The sequence below is a fragment of the Oncorhynchus gorbuscha genome, linkage group LG01 (genome assembly GCF_021184085.1).
Source record: "Oncorhynchus gorbuscha isolate QuinsamMale2020 ecotype Even-year linkage group LG01, OgorEven_v1.0, whole genome shotgun sequence".
In the NCBI taxonomy this organism is placed as follows: domain Eukaryota; kingdom Metazoa; phylum Chordata; class Actinopteri; order Salmoniformes; family Salmonidae; genus Oncorhynchus; species Oncorhynchus gorbuscha.
Window position 1 is genome coordinate 61,383,558 of NC_060173.1, and position 16,207 is coordinate 61,399,764.

The following is a 16,207-nucleotide window of genomic DNA, read 5'->3' on the forward strand; positions in this document are numbered from 1 at the left end:
GGAGCCATTCTATCCCAGCGCTTCCAGTCTGACGATAAGGTTCATCCTTGCGCTTATTTTTCTCATCGCCTGTCGCCATCTGAGCGCAACTATGATGTGGGTAACCGTGAACTGCTCGCCATCCGCTTAGCCCTAGGCGAATGGCGACAGTGGTTGGAGGGGGCGACCGTTCCTTTTGTCGTTTGGACAGACCATAAGAACCTTGAGTACATCCGTTCTGCCAAACGACTTAATGCCCGTCAAGCTCGTTGGGCGTTGTTTTTCGCTCGTTTCGAGTTTGTGATTTCTTACCGTCCGGGTAGCAAGAACACCAAGCCTGATGCCTTATCCCGTCTGTTTAGTTCTTCTGTGGCTTCTACTGATCCCGAGGGGATTCTTCCTTATGGGCGTGTTGTCGGGTTAACAGTCTGGGGAATTGAAAGACAGGTTAAGCAAGCACTCACGCACACTGCGTCGCCGCGCGCTTGTCCTAGTAACCTCCTTTTCGTTCCTGTTTCCACTCGTCTGGCTGTTCTTCAGTGGGCTCACTCTGCCAAGTTAGCTGGTCATCCCGGTGTTCGAGGCACTCTTGCGTCTATTCGCCAGCGCTTTTGGTGGCCGACTCAGGAGCGTGACACGCGCCGTTTCGTGGCTGCTTGTTCGGACTGCGCGCAGACTAAGTCGGGTAACTCTCCTCCTGCCGGTCGTCTCAGACCGCTCCCCATTCCTTCTCGACCATGGTCTCACATCGCCCTAGACTTCATTACCGGTCTGCCTTTGTCTGCGGGGAAGACTGTGATTCTTACGGTTGTCGATAGGTTCTCTAAGGCGGCACATTTCATTCCCTCGCTAAACTTCCTTCCGCTAAGGAGACGGCACAAATCATTATCGAGAATGTATTCAGAATTCATGGCCTCCCGTTAGACGCCGTTTCAGACAGAGGCCCGCAATTCACGTCACAGTTTTGGAGGGAGTTCTGTCGTTTGATTGGTGCGTCCGTCAGTCTCTCTTCCGGGTTTCATCCCCAGTCTAACGGTCAAGCAGAGAGGGCCAATCAGACGATTGGTCGCATACTACGCAGCCTTTCTTTCAGAAACCCTGCGTCTTGGGCAGAACAGCTCCCCTGGGCAGAATACGCTCACAATTCGCTTCCTTCGTCTGCTACCGGGTTATCTCCGTTTCAGAGTAGTCTGGGTTACCAGCCTCCTCTGTTCTCATCCCAGCTTGCCGAGTCCAGCGTTCCCTCCGCTCAAGCGTTTGTCCAACGTTGTGAGCGCACCTGGAGGAGGGTGAGGTCTGCACTTTGCCGTTACAGGGCACAGACTGTGAGAGCCGCCAATAAACGCAGGATTAAGAGTCCAAGGTATTGTTGCGGCCAGAGAGTGTGGCTTTCCACTCGCAACCTTCCTCTTACGACAGCTTCTCGTAAGTTGACTCCGCGGTTCATTGGTCCGTTCCGTGTCTCCCAGGTCGTCAATCCTGTCGCTGTGCGACTGCTTCTTCCGCGACATCTTCGTCGCGTCCATCCTGTCTTCCATGTCTCCTGTGTTAAGCCCTTTCTTCGCACCCCGTTCGTCTTCCCTCCCCCCTCCCGTCCTTGTCGAGAGCGCACCTATTTACAAGGTACATAAGATCATGGACATGCGTTCTCGGGGACGGGGTCACCAATACTTAGTGGATTGGGAGGGTTACGGTCCTGAGGAGAGGAGTTGGGTTCCGTCTCGGGACGTGCTGGACCGTTCACTCATTGATGATTTCCTCCGTTGCCGCCAGGATTCCTCCTCGAGTGCGCCAGGAGGCGCTCGGTGAGTGGGGGGTACTGTCATGTTTTGTCATTTATTATCATGTCTTGTCCCTGTGCTCCCCATTCTATTCGTTTCCCTCTGCTGGTCTTATTAGGTTCTTTCCCTCTTTCTATCCCTCTCTCTCCCCCTCCCTCTCTCACTCTCTCGCTCTCTCTTCTCTCTATCGTTCCGTTCCTGCTCCCAGCTGTTCCTATTCCCCTAATCATCATTTAGCCTTCCCACACCTGTTCCCGATCCTTTTCCCTGATTAGAGTCCCTATTTCTCTCCTTGTTATTCGTTTCTGCCCTGTCGGTTCCTTGTCTAGAATTCACCGTGCTGTGTTTGTGTATCGCCCTGTCGTGTCGTGTTTTCCTCAGATGCTGCGTGGTGAGCAGGTGTCTGAGTCTGTCTGGTTCAAGTGCCTTCCCGAGGCAACCTGCTGTTCACCTGCTGTTCAAGATCGAGTCTCCAGTTTGTCCTCGTCATTTCGAGTGATAGTTGTGTTTTTTGATTGTATTTACTTCACTGGATTAAAGACTCTGTTTTCGCCAAGTCGCTTTTGGGTCCTCTTTCACCTGCATGACAGGATGTCATAAGGTGAATGCACCAATTTGTAAGTCGCTCTGGATAAGAGCGTCTGCTAAATGACTTAAATGTAAATGTCATAGCAAAGGGTCTGAATACTTAGGTAAATAAGGTAATTGTTTTACATTTCTCATAAATTTGCAAAACTGTCTAAACCTGTTTTTGCTTTGTCATTATGAGCTATTGTGTGTATATTGATGAGGAAATGTTTTAATTTAAACAATTTTAGAATAAGGCTATACCGTAACAAAATGTGGTAAAAGTCAAGGGGTCTGAATATTTTCTGAATGCACTGTATGTTGAAAAAAGCTAGCTCTGCCCAACCTTTCATAAGCCAATCAAATTAATGATCTGCCCTGGGAACAACTTGAGTAAGTAAAACTGCAATGAGCCCACAATAGACTGTACAATGTAAAAATGTAACTTCACATTCAAAGAGTCAGAGTTCAGTTGGTTGACATTCGCTTTTATTGTGTTAAAAAGTTTTGGTATTTCAGCTGCTTGTCTTTTTACACGTATCTTTAAATTAGCTAGCTTCTTCATCCGAACCAGGCAGACGTGTAAACGGGTCTCTACTGTGAGAAGTTGTATTACAACTACAATAGATTGTTTTCCACGTATGCAATAACAAAGTCAGGAATAACAAAGTCATGTCAAAAAATGTTTTTTTAATCATAAAATAAAATGTCCTTTTCAATACCTAAATGAGCAAAGAATTGATCTTGGTTACAAGTTAGCCTTTAAAAAAAAACATTTTTTAAAGTATTTTCCTATGTAGTATAGTCCTATACACCATTGTCTAATCCTATGTATCCTGCATCTGTGTACAGCCCCAATAGTTTCCAAAAATGTTCGCATTCAACACACCGCAAGCCTCTTGAGACACTGTATTCATGTTGGTGAAATACGACAGTCCCTTCACTCGAAAAAATGTTCCACAACAAACGGAACTACAACACAGTCAGTTGACATTCTTATGATATACATCATGACAGTTCACCCCTGGATGATCGTCAGATCGTCTGTGGTCTGAGACCTGGGTCGTGTTCATTATACACAAAACGGAAGAAGAAAACAGTCTAACAAGAAATGCTTGTTTTCGCTTTCTGTTGCGAAATGTTTTGCTACAGTGTTCCCTAATGACAACAACCATGGCTAAAGGCTACAAAGGCAGTTAGGCTCGTGTGATCTGATGGGCCAGTCCTGTAGAGTGCTGACAAACAAAAAAGTGCAGTGTCCGCCCCGAAACCCATCAACAGCTGCAATGAGAGGATTCAAAATTGAACATGCAACGCAGGGCCATGTCCAGTAGGCAAACATTTAGGAATGTCATGATTTGAAGTGATTCCTCTTTTTTACATGTTAGAGAGGCATGTTTGTTCTACGTTCCACAACATTGTGCCATGCTGAACTTGACCCAGGCGAGATTACTCCCAAACGATACCATATCTTCCTTTTACTAAAACACAAATATCCATGTTTACTTCGAACGACTATCTGCTGCCAGGCGTAATATTCTGTATTCTAAATAGCTTTTTTACCCCTAGACAATCATTATGGTAATTACTCCATCTCGCCCTTAAATATTTTCAGATCTACAGAAGATAGAAGTTAGAGGCTAGAGTTCCATTTGGAATTCAGCAGTAGTAGTGTATCCCGAAACCTTACTGTACACGCCAAACCTGTAATGCTGTGGCAAACTGAACCCTAAAACTACGCCAAGTTCAAAAACCTGAGTATGAAAATGACCACACAACAAAATAAACAACTTTATTACTAGTCATAAAAACATAGCAGCTAAAATAAGATAAAAACTGGCAGTACACACGATAAATAACACAATATAGATCTAGGATCAGTTTACCCTACTCAAATATTACCTTCATCATTAGAGGAACAAAATGCAAAACTGAATTTAGATCAGTGTCTAGGGGCAACTTGAAAGTACTCCCGCTCACTGTCCTCTCTCATTGCCTCTCTCTCCATTAGTGGGCCACTAAGGCACTGGTGTATACAGTCCGGCAGAGAAACTGCCATTTTTTAAATCTGTGCGCTACATACAGTTAAAACTACTCCATCACAAGAACAAAACGAAAAAAGCAACAAAGCGAAATGTGACATAAATATCCATGATTTAAAATGTATATTTTCCACACTTAATTAATGTTATGAAAATGTATAATTAACTTAGAAATAAAAACGCAACAATTTCAATGTAAAAGCTTCGGGAAGAGCATGCCTTTTTGTTAACAAATATTTAAATTGTTTGTTTTATTTTCTTCAAATTAGGAGAGAAAAAATCACTTGATGGCTTTCTTGTTGAGGTCAAACAGACCCTTAAGTTCCAGCATGGCCTGTTTAATGTTACCCATGAAGCGGTGGGAGTCCTAGAGAGAGAGAGAGAGAGAGAGGAAGAGAGAGAGAGGAAGAGAGAGAGAGAGGGGAAGAGAGAGAGAGAAAGAGAGAGAGAGAGAGAGAGAGAGAGACATAGAGGAAGTGAGAGAGAGGAAGCGAGAGAGAGAGAGACAGAGAGGAAGAGATAGAGAGAGAGGAAGAGAGAGAGAGAGAGAGAGAGAGAGAGAGAGAGAGAGAGAGAGAGAGGAAGAGAGAGAGAGAGAGAGAGAGAGAGAGAGAGAGAGAGGGGAAGACAGAGAGAGAGAGAGAGAGAGAGAGAGAGAGAGGTAGAGAGAGAGAGAGAGAGAGAGAGAGAGAGAGAGAGAGTGAGAGTGAGTGAGAGTGAGAGTGAGTGAGAGAGAGTGAGAGAGAGAGAGAGAGAGAGAGAGAGAGAGAGAGAGAGAGAGAGAGAGAGAGAGAGAGAGAGAGAGAGAGAGAACTGTAAAACCAAATTTGCAGACATGGCATATTAGCATATCTAAATGGAATTGTAACACATGTAAACATACGGTCTCTGGACTAGAGTGTTTGCTGGAGATGTGGAAGTTGATGAGGTCCTCTCCAACAATGATGTAGGAAACTCCGTAACCGTCATCAGCCACCTGGAGGACACAACCGTAGATAAGCTCTCTCTTTAATTTAGGCACCAAAGTACCTGGACTTGTCCGATAGGAAATGTTCATTGTAGCTGCAAAATGTTTTTTTAAAACATTATATTTTGAGTGTTCTACTGAACACACACCAGGTAAGAGATCATCCTCTTCAACATTCCCTAACTGGTCCCAGATAAATTGATGACTTCATCACAAACTACCAGTTCAGATCACTATCATTTCTCCCAAATGCTGGGTCACTGCTTGGTGAAAGATCAAGCTATTTGCTGAACATGGACGACACTGAAAAGGATTCAGCAGTGAGAGAAAAGAATACTCACCGGGCCAAAGCCTCCTCCGGAGGAGACATACTGAGGGTGTTTGGCCAGGTCAAAAAGTTCCACCTGCTGCAGTGGAGTCTGACTGGTGGACAGCCTCCAGGGTTCTGACAGAACCTGCGGTACACAGAAACAGACCGTTTAAAGGGACAGTTCAACCAAATTATACATTTGTATCATTGCCTTGTTTTCCTGAACTGAAAAGCGAGCTCAGGACTGGGCTTAATCTGTGTTCGGGAAACCGACGCTATGGGTTTAATAAAGTCAAGACACGACATTGACAGAGACGGGCTCATCTTTTTTTGTGTGTGTGTCCGTAGCAACCATCACTCACCTCATGGAGGAAGGGAGAGTCCACTCCCAGGTACTTGGAGATGACGTAAAGGCAGAAGAGGTGACGGTCGATGCCCTTCCCTATCATGGCCTCACGATACATGTTCTGATGCTTCTCTGATGCCTCCTTCAGTAGTCTCATACGCTCCTCTCTCTGGGGAAAGAGAGCGTGAGAGATGAGGTGAGGTAGAACCATAAGGATGAAGGGAAAGAAGGACATACAAAGGCATCTTGACAATCTAGCCAAAATGTTGGGCATTGGCTTCTGTTTCTATTTGTTTAACCTTGTTATTTTTGATTAAATGAACCCATTAGAGTCTAAGCCTTATAAAGCAGGGGGAAGGGGGTTCTACTAAGCAACTGTATATGGAATTGTTTTAAGAAGGTCATACCATGGATCCTTTAGTAATTTGATTTTTTATTTTAAGACCCCTTGAGGTATCCCAAAAAATATATTTAAAATGATCCCGGGTGGCGCAGTGGTTAAGGGCGCTGTACTGCAGCGCCAGCGGTGCCACCAGAGACCCTGGGTTTGTACCCAGTCTCTGTTGTAACTGACTGGGAGATCCAGGGGGCGACGCACAATTTGCCTAGCGTCGTCCGGGTTAGGGAGGGTTTGGCCGGTAGGGATATCCTTGTCTCATCGCGCACCAGCGACTTCTGTAGCGGGCTGGGCGCAGTGCGCGCTAACCAAGGTTGCCAGGTGCATGGTGTTTCCTCTGACACATTGCTGCGCCTGGCATCTGGGTTGGATGCGCGCTGTGTTAAGAAGCAGTGTGGCTTGGTTGGGTTGTGTATCGGAGGACGCATGACTTTCAACCTTCGTCTCTCCCAAGCCCGTACGGGAGTTTTGGCGATGAGACAAGATAGTAGCTACTGAAAAAAAAAGAATCTTTGAATTTTTTGGGGGGGCCTTAATGCTATTAGACCATAAAAACGCATTGAATAACAGATTCACTACATGGAACAACAAAAATAAGTTTGTTCTGAAGTGTCTGTCCTATATCTGAGAGATATGAAAGATTTTTTCTACATGTACTGTATACTGAACAAAAATATAAATGCAAAATGTGAAGTGTTGGTCATATGGTTCATGAGTTGAACTAAAAGATCCCAGAAATGTTCCATACGCACAAAAAGCTTATTTCTCTCAAATGTTATTCACAAATGTGTTAACATCCCTGTTAGTGAGCCTTCCTCCTTTGCCAAGATAATCCATCCACCTGACAGGTGAGGCATATCAAGAAGCTGATTAAACAGCATGATCATTACACACCTTGTGCTGGGGACAATAAAAGGCCACTCTAAAATGTGCAGTTTGTCACACAACACAATGCCACAGATGTCTCAGATTTTGAGGGCCTTTTATGGACATTCTTGACTTTCCTGACTGCAGGAATGTCCACCAGAGCTATTGCTAGATAATTGAATGTTAATTTCTCTACCATAAGCCGCCTCCGTTGTTTTAGAGAATTTGACAGTATGTCCAACCGGCCTCACAACTGCAAACCACATGTAACCATGCCAGCTCAGGACCTCAACATCCGGCTTCTTCACCTGTGGGATTGTCTGAGGAGAGGAGGGTGCTGTGGAGTTTTTCTGTCTATAATAAAGCCCTTTTGTGGAGGAAAACTCCCTCCTATTGGCTGCGCCCCTGCCCAGTCATGTGAAATCCGTAGATTAGGCCTTTTATGAACTGTAACTCAGTCAAATCTTTGAAACTGTTGCATGTTGCATTTATATTTTTGTTCAGTGCTGTATATTTAACCCCTTATTTCTGCCACTAAACAGTGTCCTTTAATACTTCCATACATTTTTTAACTGGTACCGAGGGACTTTCAGACAAGTCTTGTGAGACCTGTGGGTGTCTTAAAGCAAAATAACTGACATGTACGTGAGAGTCTCACCTTTGCACAGATGAGTCATGTTAGTGTGTAGCCCAACCTGTTAGGACAGTGCTGTGCAGAAGGAAGTTGGCAGATCGGTTGGACCAACTTCAGACGAGTCTCAATATGCTTGTGGAGGTCATAGCGCAAAACGGAGAACACCATTGTGTTTGTGAGTCTCATCTTTCATAATAGTTTTGTAGGCCAAACCGTTTGAACGCTACAGATGATTTTGTGAGAAGACTGATTTTCGGAATGTCTCATGGTCTGACTAACACCGCTCTAGCTATGTCACCTTTCACCGCAGATGTGGAAGTGCGACATAGGCGGATGTGGTGAGGTGAGGGGTCGATGTGAACCCTGACCCTTACCGTCTCGTCTCTGATCATGGAGCGGACGAAGGCGCAGGTCTCCATGGTGCAGGAGCGCACCGTCTCCGTACGGCCCTCTCTGAACAACCGTGTCATCGATGCCTCGTACGTTAGACAGAACTTGCCCTTATCCTGCAGAGAACATACATTATGTAATAATAACCATTCCGTCAGCTGTTACACATCATGGCTTCATTTTTGCCTTTTGCCTTGTACTCCTAGGGGCAGTTTCCCTGACAGTTTAAAGTGCCATCCACACCTAGGACGATAACTGTAACGAAAACCATAACAACATCAGAAATCGTTCTAATTCAAGTGAACGTCAGCGTTCACACTACAACAATAACTACAAACAAAACAGTGGAGAACAATAACGACTGTTATCGTTGGTTCTAGCCAACGCAAAGTACAATGTCTAAGCTGCAAAGTACAATGAATGTCTAAGGAACAACCGCTCAAAAGCTCTGCGTTTGGAATGCATGTTACATGACGAAATAACTGTATAGAACATGGACATTCTACTTGCAGAATGAATGGAAAGAAAATGACTCGGACGCCATCTAAGCTGCTCATTTTCTCATGGATGACACATCTGATCTCAATACATTTTTCCCGTTCACACAACTACAATCTGTTATGAACACAGTACACCGCGTTTTGTAGACTTGACATTTTCAAATGTTTTCAAATGTTTTGTTGTTTAGAAGGAGTGCAGAGGCTGAATTTCGGTTGTGCACGCACACGCGCACTTCACAGACGAGACATTCCCCTAATGGAAATATGCAAACACATGCTTCGAAAAACGCACCAATAAGACCTCGCGAGCTCGTGCTTGACTTTGCCCACCTCCTTGCTTGTTCTGCCCAGAAAACAGATGAACTATCTGGGCTAGTTATAAATACATTTGTTGACATCTGTAGTCCAACTGACACTGCATAAAGGCCAAATAAAAAGGCTGAAGCATGGGTTTGCCAATATCCATGCCCCCATTGGGCTAATCATTAGCTAGATCCCGAACTCTAAAGATGGTCTTGTTACAAGTTAGCAACATATTGATGACTTTACTATCCCCCCCCAAAAAACACAGTGACTGTAATGTAGGCCTACTACCTGTTACAACTGACCCGTGTTACACTTGGCCCCTACGCACTCACGGTTACATTACTCTTCGCAATGTAACATGCATTCCAAATGCAGAGCTTTTGAGCGGTTATTCCTAACAACATTCATTGTACTTTGCAGGGTTTACATTCAATACAACATTCATTTTTAAGAGTTGAGAAAGAAATGTAGTAGCAATGGAAAGCTGTTGTAGAGGTAAAGTCCATGTTGACAGATTATTTTTTAATTATGTTCAATATTTTTGGGGGTGTGGCGGAGCAGCGCTGCTAAATAAATACAAGGGAAACCTTGGAGTCTACGGTGCGCAACACATCACTTCCTATCCGGATGAAATGTGGTTGTTTTATTTTACTTGTTCACTTTGACTAAGTTAAATCTATATTCTGCTTGTCTGACTATTTGCGTGAAGGTCGGACCCAGAATAATCCTAAAATATATTTGGAAGTCCCTTCACCCTGAAGTGTGCGAGCTGCAGGGCAATCTGGATGAACGCGTCCGGGCTTGTGCGGCACTTCTTGATCAGACCCTTGCCAAAGTCCTTAAAGGGGTAGATGTGCGAGTCCACGTCATCTGCCAGTGCCTGGGCAAACTTCAGAGAGCTCTGGATTGTACTCTGGCACTGAGGATCACAAGATCACAAGTTAACATAGAACACAAGTCTGGAAACTGGTGGCCCATGGGCCAAATCTGTCCCCACAAGCCAATTAGATGTGGCCTAAGGCTTAATGTAGTTGCTAGCCCCTGACATAGCCAATAGTAGTGTTAGCAGTAGTTCTGACGAAAGTGAAATAAAACCTCTGCAGGGATGTCCCACTGCAGCCTCTGGGGTCCGGGCAGGTTGGGGTGGGGCTCCCCGTTACAGTGGCCCTCCTCAGTGTAGCCCAGCTCCAGAGGGTCCATGCACAAGACTTGCTGAGAGACAGAGGTGAGAGGCAACATAATTGACAATACAATGACCAGAGCTCAACCCTTTGGATTGCAAATCTTTCACAATATATTAAAATAACAGCCCGCCAAAGGCTCAATTCACAAATAAGCAGACTGGTTGTTGTATGGGACATACCTCCCAGAGATGGCCTATGATTGGTGCGTCGGCCCAGGCATGCTCGGCATTCAGGCCCATGGTTCCGTTCTTGAAGACAATGAGGTTGAAGGACTTGTCAAACCACCTGGGGAAACACAGCGCCATGTAAAATGTACCTTAAAGTGGCATTCTGCAGTTCGAACAATAACATAGTAGACACCCCGCCAATGATTTACTAAATCGCTGAGTGATGGGACTGGAGAAATGAAACCATTCTCAAACTCGTGGACAGAGCTATGGATACAGGGACTGACCCATCCATGATATCAATATTATAGCTTTAACCATGTTAAGAGGCTATACATTGTTTGTTTACAAGCTAAGGAGTAAAACAAGCTTATATTTGGGTTTTTAATAGGGTATGACTGCTGAACTGAGCTCATGAGTCATGGTGTTCTTTGGCTTGCAAGCCTCCCCCTTTTTCCTCCAAACATAATGGTGGTCATTATGGCCAAACAGTTATATTTTTGTTTCATCAGACCAGAGGACATTTATCCAAAAAGTACGATCTTTGTCCCCATGTGCAGTTGCAAACCATAGTCTGGCTTTTTATTGTTCAATATTCAATGGAGGAGGCTATTTAATATTCATTTAAAAAGGCTAAAAATGGATGTAGCAACTGCAGTGAGATTATGGTAACTGGCCTACAGAAACAGTAGCTTAGTGCCAGATCTGTTTGTGCCGTCTTTCCAACTCCCATGCTAATTGTTTGTCGTGAAAATAACCATAGCAGTTGGCAAAACCGCACAAAACAGATTTTGGACCAGGGTATATTGAAGAAACAACACAATGTGACATAACCCACTGGGCACACACTGGTTGAATCAATGTTGTTTCCACGTCATTTCAACTAAATTACATTGAGCCAACGTGGACTAGATATTGAATTGACGTATGGGCCCATTGGGAATTGTTATAATTCCTCAGTGGAATTGATAGCCTGAGCTGTCCTCATTGGCTGTCATTGGTTGGAAATTGCTCAATCACAACCTTTGACTGGTTTCAGCCACTCACCTGTCGTAGCATTTGCCGTGGAGGAGGGACTTGGCGTAGCTGTCTAATGATTTCACCGGGTTGTCGGTCTCGAACTTCTGTTCTGTGTCGTCGAGGGTTACGAAGAAGGCAGCCTTCTCAATGGCATCCAGTGACTGCTTGTTCTTGCCACTTCTGAAGTAGGTTTCACGCGCTTTAGCCCATGGTGTCCTGGTGAGCAGGGTTAGAGGTCAAATAGGAGTAGTGGAGTGGACATTAGAGGTTGATTCAGAAGTGAAGAATCCTGTACTGTCTTGTCCTGTCAATTTTTTTCCTATACTGTCCTGATACCACAATAGTTATATAAACCCGGAACGTTCCTGTCCCGTCCTGATAACAATCATGCCCATCCCAAGCTCACTTTTACGATCAGAAATAACTTCCTCCATTAGCTGCTCATCTATTTGTCCCCCGCTCTGCTTGAGTAGCCATCATCAATAGCAGAATATATACAGTACATGGTAGCCATAGCAACTGCTCCGTTAGGCAGTTGTCTGCAGCTCACATACAACTGATAACTTCCATAATACAAGATTTTGGCCCTCAACAAGATTAAATGGTCGGATGTCTTTGGCGAACCTAGTACTCAACCCCCTGAGTCAATACATGTTAGATTCACCTTTGGCAGCGATCACAGCTGTCAGTCTTTCTGGGTAATTCTTTGAGAGCTTTGCACACCTGGATTGTACAATATTTGCACAATATTATTTAAAAAGTCTTCAGGTTAAAGATGGTTGTTGATCATTGCGAGAAAGCCATTTTCAAGTCTTGCAGTAGAATTTCAAGCAAATTTACAGACCAGTCAGAAGTTTGGAAACACCTACTCATTCAATGGTTTTCCTTTATTTTTACTATTTTCTTCATTGTAGAATAATAGTGAAGACCTCAAAACTATGAAATAACAAATATGGAATTATGTAGTAACCAAAAAAGTGTTAAACAAATCCAAAAATATTTGAGATTTTAGATTCTTCAGTAGCCACCCTTTGCCTTGATGACAGCCTTGCACACTCACTTATGCAGCTCAACTACACCATACATTTAAAAAAAATCAGCGACCAATCCAAACTCCTCTCTTGGCATGTCCAGCCCACTCAATATCTCAGCCAATCATGGCTAGTGGGAAGTTTGCTATTTTTTATGAGGCTTAACCAACAAGGCTGGTAATTTAACAATTGTATTTGTATTTACAGATGGCATACAAGTTTGTTATTAAGGCACATGAAAGTTCACATGTTCAAAAAGGTAATTCTGCCAAAAAACGCATTTTGATAAAAAATATAAATAATTATGTTCAAATGGCTCTCCTGTGAAGTCCTTACTTGCGACACATGCCTAGTTTCCTGAATCGCATCACATATGTTTTATTAAATAGTTTTGATGTCTTCACTATTATTCTACAATGTGGAAAATTGTAAAAAATAAAGAAAAACCCTGGAATGAGTAGGTGTGTCCAAACTTTTGAATGGTGCTGTGTATGGGTCAAGCTACATTTTCAGATATGGACACATTCTATTTTTGATATTGCTACTATGCAGATAACAAATTCACTCTACCGTTTACACCTTCTTTATCCTGTGCATGTGACAAATAAACATAGATTTTATTTGATATAGCATGTGTTTAACAGAGACGGTAATGTGAAGAACAACATGACCTGCATCAAAGTCAGATTAGGATGTTGTAAGGGAGTGCGTAACTAACGGAAGGGAAGTCTTGCGCAGGAGAGCAAAACTGGGTAATCAACGGAGCAGTTTTATTCATAAAACCACCGGAAACCAGAACAACAAACAAATGGCTACAAAACCCGTCGCGCTCCAGAGAAAACGTGCACATGCACTTACAATAAACACTTCCGCACAAAGACACGGGGGGAACAGAGGGTTAAATACACCACATGTAGTGTGGGACGACAAGACAAAACAGAAGGAAAAGTGGATCGATGGTGGCTAGAAGACCGGCAACAAGGAGAGGAACCGAGTTTGGCGGAAGTCGTGACAGATGAAGGCCAAGGACTAAATAAAGTCTATTTTTACACCGACTTTTTTCTACTACTTTCACCACTTTTAGTCTTGAAATCTTTGGTTGTTCACTACACTACCTTACTCACACATGGCCTCCCATGTGAATCTTTAAAGAGATGGGTTGGGGATATGGCTTAAGAGGGTGTGAACAATGCTGAATGGGCATAGACCAGTGGTTCCCAAACTTTTTATAGTCCCGTACTTCTTCAAACATTCAACCTCCAGCTGCGTACCCCCTCTAGCATCAGGGTCAGCGCACTCTCAAATGTTGATTTTTGCAGTCATTGTAAGCCTGCCACACACACAATATACAAAACATATATTAAACATAAGAATGAGTGTGAGATTTTGTCAGAACCCGGCTCGTGGGAAGTGACAAAGAGCTCTTATAGGACCAGGGCACAAATAATAATATAATAATAATAATCAATGTTTGCTTTTTATTTAACCATCTTAAATATAAAACCTTATTTGTTAATCGAAAATTGTGAATAACTCACTACAGGTTAATGAGAAGGGTGTGCTTGAAAGGATGCACATAGCTCTGCAATGCTGGGTTGTACTGGAGAGAGTCTTAGTCTTAAATAATTTCCCACACACAGGCTGTGCCTGTATTTAGCTTTCATGCTAGTGAGGGCTGAGAATCCACTCTCATATAGGTACGTGGTTGCAAAGGGCATCAGTGTCTTAACAGCGCGATTTGCCAAGGCAGGATACTCTGAGTGCAGCCCAATCCGGAAATCTGGAAGTGGCTTCTTGATTAAATTCAATTTTCACAGAACAACTTGTTGCAATTTCGATGAGGCTCTCTTGTTCAGATATCGGTAAGTGAACTGGAGGCAGGGCATGAAAGGGATAACAAATCCACTTGTTTGTGTCTTCCGTTTCGGGAAAGTACCTGCATAATTGTGCACCCAACACACTCAGGTGCTTCGCTATGTCACATTTGACGTTGTCCGGAGTTCATTTGCACACAAATTTGCACACAAATCATACACTGACAGAAAGACCTGTGTGTTGTCCTTGTTAATGCAGACAGAGAAGAGTTCCAACTTCTTAGTCATAACCTCAATGTTGTCCCGTATATTGAATATAGTTGAGGAGAGTCCCTGTAATCCTAGATTCAGATCATTCTGGTGAGAAGAAACATCACCCATTATTCAACCATGCTGGTCATTTATGAACATTTGAACATCTTGGCCACGTTCTGTTATAATCTCCACCCAGCACAGCCAGAAGAGGACTGGCCACCCCACATATGCTCTCTCTAATTCTCTCTTTCTTTCTCTCTCTCGGAGGACCTGAGCCCTAGGACCGTGCCCCAGGACTACCTGACATGATGGCTCCTTGCTGTCCCCAGTCCACCTGACTGTGCTGCTGCTCCAGTTTCAACTGTTCTGCCTTATTGTTATTTGACCATGCTGGTCATTTATGAACATTTGAACATCTTGGTCATGTTCTGTTATAATCTCTACCCGGCACAGCCAGAAGAGGACTGGCCACCCCACATAGCCCGGTTCCTCTCTAGGTTTCTTCCTAGGTTTTGGCCTTTCTAGGGAGTTTTTCCTAGCCACCGTGCTTTTCACCTGCATTGTTTGCTGTTTGTGGTTTTAGGCTGGGTTTCTGTACAGCACTTTGAGATATCAGCTGATGTACGAAGGGCTATATAAATAAATTTGATTTGATTTGATTTGATAGGCCAGTTGTGTGAGAAACTCGTCATTGTGCAAGATGCCAGACAAGTGAAAATGATGGTCAGTAAAGAAAACTTTAAGCTTTTCTATCAATTAAAAAAAACATGTCAATACTTTACCCCTTGATAACCAGCGCACTTCTGTATGTTGTAAAAGCGTTACATCGTGCAGAAAATACACGAGAGTTCAGGGTGCCTTGCTTTAACAAAGTTAACCATTTTCACTGTATTGTCCAAAATGTCTTTCAAGCTGTCAGACATTCCCTTCGTAGCAAGAGCCTCTCGGTGGACGCTGCAGTGTACCCAAGTGGCGTTGGGAGCAACTGCTTGCACGCGCGTTACCACTCTACTATGTCTCACTGTCATGGCTTTTGCGCCATCAGTACAGATACCAACACATCTTGACCACCAAAGTCCATTTGATGTCACAAAGCTGTCCAATACTTAAAAAATATCCTCTCCTGTTGTTCTGGTTTCCAGAAGAGGTCTTTCTTAATTGACCCCCCATAAATGTAACAGACCAGGAGCTGCCATGTCTGTTGACTCATCCAGCTGTAAAGCATAGAATTCACTGGCTTGTATGCGAAGCAGTAATTGTTTCAAAACATCTCCTGCCATGTCACTGATGCATCGTGAAACAGCGTTGTTTGATGAAGTCATTGTCTGTATAGTTTTTTTGCCTTTTCCCTCAGCGTTGTCCCAGCCATATCCGCGCACCAGGAAGAATGAAGTCCTCCACAATAGTATTGGGTTTGTCTGTCCTAGCCACTCGGTCGCTCACCATATAAGACTCTTCTAGACCCTTCTTATTAAATGGTATCTGTTGCTTTTATACATGTCTTACTACTTGAATGGTGTCTTAATTTTGGCTCAAAAAATCCTGTGGCTTATTTTTCAAATTGGCATGCTTTGTTTCTAAATGTCCGCGCAAGAGTGAAGGTTTCATCAAGTTGTTTTTTCACATATAACACACTGTGGCTGAGGAAAG

At 43.7% G+C, this 16,207-nt stretch overlaps 1 protein-coding gene across 2 annotated transcripts in view; it reads right to left on the bottom strand.

The window, feature by feature from the left end:
* Nucleotides 1-2,997: 2,997 nt before the first annotated feature.
* The window catches only part of cpt1ab (carnitine palmitoyltransferase 1Ab (liver)), a 72,703-nt gene continuing 59,493 nt past the window's right edge, over nucleotides 2,998-16,207 (bottom strand). For both annotated transcript variants that reach the window (XM_046357956.1, XM_046357949.1), the window contains exons 11-19: nucleotides 11,485-11,673; nucleotides 10,450-10,555; nucleotides 10,182-10,298; nucleotides 9,841-10,005; nucleotides 8,265-8,396; nucleotides 6,009-6,161; nucleotides 5,678-5,791; nucleotides 5,253-5,345; nucleotides 2,998-4,736 (exon numbers count right to left, since the gene is read on the bottom strand). In XM_046357956.1, coding sequence (XP_046213912.1) covers nucleotides 4,650-4,736; nucleotides 5,253-5,345; nucleotides 5,678-5,791; nucleotides 6,009-6,161; nucleotides 8,265-8,396; nucleotides 9,841-10,005; nucleotides 10,182-10,298; nucleotides 10,450-10,555; nucleotides 11,485-11,673 — 1,156 coding nt within the window. In that variant the 3' untranslated portion in view covers nucleotides 2,998-4,649. The remainder of the gene's footprint in view (nucleotides 4,737-5,252; nucleotides 5,346-5,677; nucleotides 5,792-6,008; nucleotides 6,162-8,264; nucleotides 8,397-9,840; nucleotides 10,006-10,181; nucleotides 10,299-10,449; nucleotides 10,556-11,484; nucleotides 11,674-16,207) is intronic.